The sequence below is a fragment of the Syngnathoides biaculeatus genome, chromosome 18, assembly GCF_019802595.1.
Source record: "Syngnathoides biaculeatus isolate LvHL_M chromosome 18, ASM1980259v1, whole genome shotgun sequence".
Lineage (NCBI taxonomy): Eukaryota > Metazoa > Chordata > Actinopteri > Syngnathiformes > Syngnathidae > Syngnathoides > Syngnathoides biaculeatus.
In genome coordinates, this window is record NC_084657.1 from 6,185,956 (window position 1) to 6,194,329 (window position 8,374).

The 8,374-nt window shown below is 43.3% G+C and overlaps 1 protein-coding gene across 1 annotated transcript; it reads right to left on the reverse strand.

Moving 5' to 3' along the window:
• Positions 1 to 2,303, reverse strand: LOC133492030 (ADP/ATP translocase 3-like). Its single transcript, XM_061803921.1, has 4 exons — positions 2,046 to 2,303; positions 734 to 1,220; positions 519 to 659; positions 1 to 435 (listed from the first exon to the last, which is right to left on the reverse strand). Exons 1-4 carry the CDS (start codon positions 2,154 to 2,156, stop codon positions 278 to 280), a joined length of 897 nt encoding a protein of 298 aa, XP_061659905.1. The 5' UTR covers positions 2,157 to 2,303; the 3' UTR covers positions 1 to 277.
• Between the last annotated feature and the right edge of the window lie 6,071 nt (positions 2,304 to 8,374).

Sequence of the window (8,374 nt, forward strand, 5' to 3'; positions counted from 1 at the left end):
TTTGTAGTTGGTTCCCCAGAACGGATTTATTTGAGTTGGGACAATAGTGAAGAACAGGAGGTATTATACTTGTTGAAGGAATGACATTGGTAAAGATGGCGTGCGGAACGTTTAAAATCAAAATGCACAACGTACAGCCATTACCCACAGCTAGGTGGAGAGGACACTATAACTTTTGTTCCCATAAATAAGGCAGAATGCAGAGTCCATAAGAAATGGAAAGTTATTACATTTAGCCGAATTGGACAGTGAGGTGACAAGGTGACTTTTTTTTTTTTTAAATGATCTTCTTCAGCTCATCGTACAACACCAGCACGAAAGCACCCCCCATGCCTCGCAGCACATTGGACCACGCACCCTTGAAGAAGGCCTTGCCGCCCTCGTCACGGGCGATCTTACGCCAGCAGTCGATGGTGCCGCTGTACATGATGTCAGCTGAGCGGGGCGAGAGGGAACGAAGCATTAAGTCGGGGCTGGTGTCGATCGACTTTAAACCCATTGAATGTTAACTAACTCACCTCCTTTGCGTCCAGACTGCATCATCATACGTCTACGGACAGTGTCAAAGGGGTAGGAGGTCAGGCCGGCGACGGCTGTCACAGTCTGGGCAATCATCCAGCTTACAAGAATGTGAGTGTTCTTGGGGTCAGGCAGCATACCTGGAGAGCAACAGAACACACATATGTTAATGAGCCTATGATCAAACGGGGGGTCTCAAAAGCACTTGACCTACCCTTGGCGGTGTCGTAGATGCCAAAGTAAGCAGCCCTGTAGATGATGATCCCCTGCACGGACACATTGAAGCCCTGATACAAGCCCCGCAGACCGTCAGACTTGAAGATCTTGACCAGGCAGTCACCGAGACCGGTGAACTCCCTCCCGGCTCCAGGCTTTCCGACGTCGGCGGCCAGACGGGTACGGGCAAAGTCGAGGGGGTACACGAAGCACAGGGAGGTGGCTCCGGCGGCTCCGCCCGATGCCAAGTTGCCAGCGAAGTACCTCCAGAATTGAGTGCGCTTGTCGACACCGTCCAGGAAGATCTTCTTGTACTTGTCCTTGAAAGCGAAGTTGAGGGCCTGGGTGGGGAAATACCTGATGACATTGGCAAGGTTACCTCTCCAGAAGGAGAGGAAACCCTGCTCCTTGGGGATACGGACGACACAGTCCACAATTCCCTTATACTGCTTATCTGCTGTGATCTGCTTGCTGGCATGTTGGACCTGGGATGAGGGGCAAAGAGAAAGACAGAAACCAGTTATATAACACTAAAGCCAATTAGGCCACAACCATGTGACACATTACAAGGTTATGACCTTGCTGCCAATTAAATCTCAACTTTTAAGACTCTTCGAATAATTATTCACTATGACCATCTCAATAGCAAACCAAGGCTACATGCTGCTGGAATATGAACGGCATTGACGATAAGGTGCATGACTAAGTTTAATAAACATTTGTGGGCCAAAATGACTAGGAGCGACTTGTAAAAATAAATAAATAAATGGGTAAAAAAAAAAAAAAAAAAAAAGGATCACGGAAAACTTGTCGACCAGGTCGCCAGAGCAACACAGAACTAGCAGCCATTTCACAAGCCTCCTTCCACATTAGCATACGGTTGAATTACAACAGAATATAAATGACAACGAGTAACTGCAACAGACGTATAAACGAAATATTACGAGATTAATATGTAATTTGGTTCGATGGACATTTGTACAGTGCGTCACGACAGCATTTGAAAATGTTTGTCCTTTGTTAGCAACGCCGGCTAAGGTTAAGGCGGAGGGGTGCTAGCTTTAGCAAGCCGGCTCGTGTAGGTCATTTCCCAATCCCGTGATGACCTTACATCCTTTCCTCATCCACACACTTAAAACACGCCGCGCAAGACGTAGACTGGTTTACTCGAGTGAAAGTCTGTGTTGTCAACAGTCTATCGGTGGGAAACGCTCTCTACCGTATTTAGTTAGTAAGTGGCACAAGCTAGAAAGCTAACGAGCTAGCGTCAAAAGCAGTTTTTTTTTTTTTTTCCGGAAGACGCTTTTCACCTGAAGGAGAAGCTTGACTCTCTCGATGGGTGCGACGGCTGTTTTGGAGATGGCTGCGGAGATGCCACCGGCCAAGAAGTCCTTGGCAAAAGAGATAGCTGTCTCACTCATGGTGCGATGTTCTCGAGTTGCCTTTCAGATAACCAGTATAATGCGGATTCCCCCCGTTGCCCTTTACGGCTATGGCCTGCACCGACGAAATGGCCGATTGGAAAGCCGCGTTGCGGATTTATCTGAACGACTACTCGCGATACCAAGCGAGAAGTAAGCGTGACGTCAAACACGAGCGTTGATGCGTCCGACCTCCTCCGACGGTGATGTGTCCCAGACGTATGTGGATGAGACGCCTCATTGAGTGGGCTGCCCTGCCTGGTTAACGTGATACGTCAGCGCGTCCGCCGCATTGAATGAGGCCGTTTGGTCCGTAACCTAATGATAGTACCGTACTGCATGCAAGCAAATGCTTCGTAAAGTTACGTAACTTCATAACGTATAAGTTTAACATAATGTCGGGGAGTTGACGCACTCTTAACTGCTCTAGATGCTAGAAGACTCTGCATCTTTGCACAACTGTGACTCTTATAAGCAATTGTTTCCGATTGATTAAATGCTTATTGTTCTTCGTTCTTGTTAGTTAGTTTGTTGTTCTTCGTCGCACTCAACATGAATGTCGTACCAGGCACCGAATGCAGGAGACAAATGCTCCCTCTTATCGTTTCCGCCCATCTTTCAAAGATCTTGCCACATTTGGATTCATTCTACTAAACAATATTTCTCTCTATGAATTTAATCTTATTAACGGGACGGTTTATAAAATCTTCCCCCAAATTACATCATTTACCAAATTAATTTTACTTTAAAACATTACAACTACTAAAAAGATTAAGAGAACAGCCACACCATGATATTCTGAAGGAATTCCTCACTACATTAAACATTTGCCAACTTTATTTGTCTTTTTTATTACTTTCTGATTTACTTACTGATGTAAATATTACATTTTTGTTCATCAATCCATCCATTTTCTTTTGCCACCTATCCTCACAAGTGACGCGGGGAGTGCTGGAGCCTTTCCCAGCTGTCAACGGGCAGGAGGTGGCGTACAGCCTGAATTGGTTGCCAGCTAATCGCAGGGCTCATGGAGACAAACAGCCGCACTCACAATTACACCTAGGGGCAATTTGGAGTGTCCAATTAATGCATATTTTTGGGATGTGGAAGGAAACCAGAGTACCCGGAGAAAACCCACGCAGGACGGGAAAACATGCAAACTCCACACAGGGGGGTCTGGGACCTCAGAACTGCGAGGGCAACGCTTTCCAGCTGACCCACTGTGCCGCCTTATTTACTTACTTACTTATTTATTTAGTCTTCAAGCTAAGTCATGTGGTGACCGCTATGCATGGTGGGGAAGTGCTCGAGCACCCTTGTTTGAACAGTCATCAACCATCAGGCTTGAGGTTTGTGTGTGTGTGTGTGTGCATGTAGGCTCTGTTGCCCATAATTGACACCCACCCACCCAAACTAATATAGTTGGGCAAACAGAAAACCATACAAAAAACAATTTACAGGAAATAAACTTGAATCTAATCTCCCTCACAGTTCTGAGGACTCGGGTCACATTTGAGCCTCACCTTTGTGGAGTTTGCTTGTTCTCCATGTGCCTGAGTGATTTTTCTCCGGTACTCCGGTTTCTTTCCATATCTCCAAAATATATGTGGAAGGTTAATTGAAGACTCTAAATTGTTCATAATTGGGAATTTGAGTGGGGACAATTGCTTGGGGTAGTACGATGGATCAGCTGGTAAAGCGTTTGCCTCACAGTGCCGGGTTCAATCCCGGACCCGCCTGTGCGGAGTTTGCATGTTCTCCCCGTGCCTGCGTGAGTTTTCTCCGGGCACTCCGGTTTCCTCCCAGATTCCAAAGAAAATGCAACATTAATTGGATACTTCAAATTGCCCGTAGGTGTGATTGTGAGTGCGGCTGTTTGTCTCTATGTGCCCTGCAATTGGCTGGCAACCAGTTCAGGGAGTATCCTGCCTCCTGCCCATTGACAGCTCGGATAGGCTCCAGCACTCCCCGCGAAGCTCGTGAGGATAAGCATCTAAGAAAATGGATGGATGGTTGTTTATTTCTATTTGTCCTGCTATTGGCTGGCGACCACTTCGGAGCTGGGATAGGCTCCACCACACCCATGACGCGAGTGAGGATAAAGTGCAGAGAAAATAAATGTATGGAACATTTATATTTAAGGAGGTTTTTTTTTTATATCTGCTTATTTATATAAGTTTAACAACAAACAAATATGCGTTCATCTAAGATGACACGCTGTGGCATCCCCTAACAGGACAAGCCGAAAGGAAAAGAAGAAGTGAGGGTCACAAGATAAAGTCTTATTCCTCATTCAATCATATGACAAAGCATCAACTCTGAACTCAAAATTACATTATCTTTTGATAACATAATCTAAAGTGAAGTAATTGTTCTGTATTAATCTCACCAGATCTGGTTTCATAGTAAGTGTAAAACGGTTTCTATATTTCTGGGGGGGGGGGGGGGGGGGATTAGACGCCCACTTTCCCCATTAAATATGGTGGCAACGTTGACGTACGGTCCAGCGCCAATACATTGTCTATATTTGGCTCTCTGTTTGTACTGTTAATGTTGGATCGGACACTATATTCTTTATTGCTTTAAAATCTCAGTCATTACCACAGACCTACTTATAGGGCATGGTTCATTTTTTCTATACAGTTGTTTGTATCTAGTCTTATTTTTATTTTAGAGCCAATGAGGCTGCACATTTCAATGAACCAGTAATCAGAAAACTTGTTATTGGTGGATGTAAACGTCATTATGCGTTTCCACGTGACTCTTTGACAGCATGACGTTACTGAATGTCAGACAAGTGTCACCTTCAGTGTTCTTGAGTACCACTCCTCTGTTATGCCTGCACGCATGCAGGAAGGTGGTCGGGGACGTTCTATGTTCATGCATAAGCTCCTTGAAGAAAGAAAAAAAAAATGTAGTAAAAGTATCAGAAATACCAATGCTCACCACTACTGTGGTACTCTAATTTTAGTTTGAAATCCACAATATTTGATGATATCTAGTATGTGTACAGTATACATATTTCATCTCTCCCGGTTGAAATTCAGTTGTGGTGGAACCATAAGTTACGGTCTAAGGGTGATTGAATCATTAACTGTTTATTTATGTATGCAAATGGGAAAAATCTAAAAACATTTTCACACCACAAAGTAGATATCTGCACACAAAAAAGACAATAATATTAATATAATTCTAGAACAATTAGGTAAATAAATTGAGCACATCTTCTCTACTTATAAATGACGGACTTTTTTTATTTTTAAATTGCGTCATCAGTTTTAAAATAGAATTACGATTGCAAAGGCTTTTATATCGAAGGATTAGACAGGTTGCAGTTAATCGGAAGCAACTGTCGCAAATTATACAGCAGTACGACATCTAGTGTGTTCAGAAAAGTGCTACTCGTCCAAAAACGGAAGTTGTTATTCTTTTTTCGACTCTTTTGGTTATTTATCCTCTGGTTGATGAGGGAAACAGGTTAGCATCGTACAGTATTTTTGGCATGTAAATGTAGACTTTTCCTGGGTTTACGAGATTTATAACGTGCTGCAATAATTTTGCATTTGAGCGTTTTTTTTTTTTACCCACTTGAGGGCGATGGCGCGCTTTATAAAAGTCATAGTTTTGAAGGCTCAACGGTTTTACTGTACAGTATAAGGTTAAAGACAAGGAAGGGCATCCGGCGTAAAAATTGTGCCAAACATATATGTGCGTTCATCTGAGATGTCACACTGTGGCGACCCCGAAAGGGACAAGCCGAAAGAAACTTACAATATGTGGATTTCGTTTCATGATTCTTATATCAAGGTAAAAGGCAATGTTAAAAGGTGTAATAAAGATACTGAGTAAATGCATAGTACGCGGGTCATTCAATAAATAAGGTGAATTTTAGAAATAACATGCCATATTATTCTAGTCCCACCGACAATCACAAATTTACTGCATATTATCAGCGAAAATTTGTTGAACAGTAGACGAGCTAATAAATGTGTGACACAATACAGTGTACGATGTCCATTCTTCTTTTTAACCTGGTTGTGTTTGTATCATTTTGAAAAACTTTCCCATTTGAAGGAAAAGGCTGTTTTGAAACTGCTAGCAATTATCTGAATGTACAGTAGTTAAATTCCATTTCATTTTGCGCACTATAAGAATGATTAGGGCAGACTAGTGCAAGAACTGCATGTTACTAATGAGGCAAAACTACGTGTCGGCCTTTTGGTACTAGTAGTAGGGTCCAGGATCCTGTTTGCGGTAGTAATGGATAGGCTGGCAGATGAGGTTAAATTGGAATCCCCTTGGACCATGATGTTTGCAGATGATATTATGATGTGGAGGGGGCTGGTTGAGGAACAATTAGAAAGATGGAGGCATGCACTGGAAAGGAGAGGAATGAAGATTAGCTGAAGCAAAGCAGAATATATGTGCGTGAATGAGAGGGGCGGGGGAGCAAGAGTGAAGCTCCAGGGAGAAGAGATAGTGAGATAGGGTGGACGACTTCAAATACTTGGTCAACAATACAGAGCAATGGAGAGTGTGGTAAGGAAGTGAAGAAACTGGTCCAAGCTGGGTGGAACAGTTGGCGGAAGGTGTCTGGTGTTCTATGTGACAGAAGAGTATCCGGCAGGATGAAAGGCAAAATTTATAAAACGCTGGTGAGGCCGGCTATGATGTACGGATAAGAGACGGTGACCCTGGAGAAACAACAAGAAGCAGAACTTGAGGTAGGAGAAATGAAGATGTTGAGGTTCTCGCTCGGAGTGAGCAGGTTGGATAGGATTAGAAATGGGCTCATTAGAGGGACAGCCAAAGTTGGATGTTTTGGAGACAAGGTTAGAGAGAGCAGACTGCAATGGTTTGGGCATGTTCAGAGAGGAGAGAGTGACTATATTGGTAGAAGGGTGCTGAGGATGGAGCTGCCAGACAAAAGAGAGAGAGGAAGACCAAAGAAAAGGTTGATGGATGTTGTGAGGGAAGACATGAGGACATGAGGTGCTAGAGAGGAAGATGCACGAGATAGGCTTAGATGGAAAAAGATGACACGTTGTGGCGACTCCTAACGGGACAAGCCGAAAGGAAAAGAAGTAGGGTCAAGGAACTTACAAAGCTACCTTACACTGCATATCAAGTTGAATAAATCCTCAAAACAGGTTAAATGAAGCACACTCTCAAAAGTCCTGTGTGGCCTCCATAACCACAATATAATACACAATATCGGCCACCTGAGGACAGTGTTGCGATTTATTATAGAATCGCACAATTTTAAAGGAGACAACTCTTCTTCATGTAAAGGGCATCTTTGAATGCAGTGTAAATCATCTGTGTGGTTTTGTGCCGACATAAATGGACGTGAGGTGTCATAATGGTGTGCTGTTAACTTTCATTTGGGTCGGTGTGCCATTTTAAGGCCATCTTTTTCTTCATTTCCTGCTGCCCCCTGGGCATCCAGTTCAGCAAGATGCACAAATGGTAATCTGTTTTTCCATTCTTACTAATGTATTCTCAGTGAGATCATACACTGCTTTAAAATTACTTTTGGTGGCAAGTAATTCCATACCAGAGAAATCCTTAAAACACATTGAAGAACCATGGAGGCTTTTAGTTGTTTATTTATTTACTTACTTATTTATTTGTTAACCACACATGGCGTGACACACGTTAAACTGCGTTTTCTGCTGCAATGGAAACAACCAACCAAATCTGTTAGTGGTGTTTATTTCCTTCCCTCAATATTTGATGAACTATTTCATCTGATCCAATTCCAACCGGCTACACAATTATTGTCTTCTAAGGTGAGCAAAATGAAAAATACGTCAATATTTACAGGACAGCGCAATGCTCTTTGCGTGTCATCCCTCATGACAAAAAGCTCACCATCCCACAGGCTGACTGCAGCAGTGGAGAAAAGAGAAGATTTCACAGTCCCAGTCCTGCTACAAGCTGATATGAAAGCGCCCCGTCTGCAGGGAGCACACTGGTCTCCCAGTGAGGCAAGCTGGACCCGAAACCGGTTTCATTAACAATTCAGCCATTAACGTCACCTGACAGCCATGTGAAATGCAGCCCATGACAAGTCAATATTTACGACTATTTATGTACTTAGCAGCAAATAATGAAGTTGCTTGGAATTCAATGGTGTTTTTACATATGCTTGTTGCTCTTTAAAATGTGCACAAAAAAATGAAAATTGGAGAATGGGGCAACGCCCCCCCCACCCC

Coding starts and splice junctions, on each gene's coding strand:
- LOC133492030 (XM_061803921.1), bottom strand. CDS start 2,156: ATGAGTGAGACAGCTATCTCTTTTGCCAAGGACTTCTTGGCCGGTGGC. Junction 1,221..2,045: donor GAGTCAAGCTTCTCCTTCAG/GTGAAAAGCGTC, acceptor CCCTCATCCCAG/GTCCAACATGCCAGCAAGCA. Junction 660..733: donor CATCTACGACACCGCCAAGG/GTAGGTCAAGTG, acceptor GTTGCTCTCCAG/GTATGCTGCCTGACCCCAAG.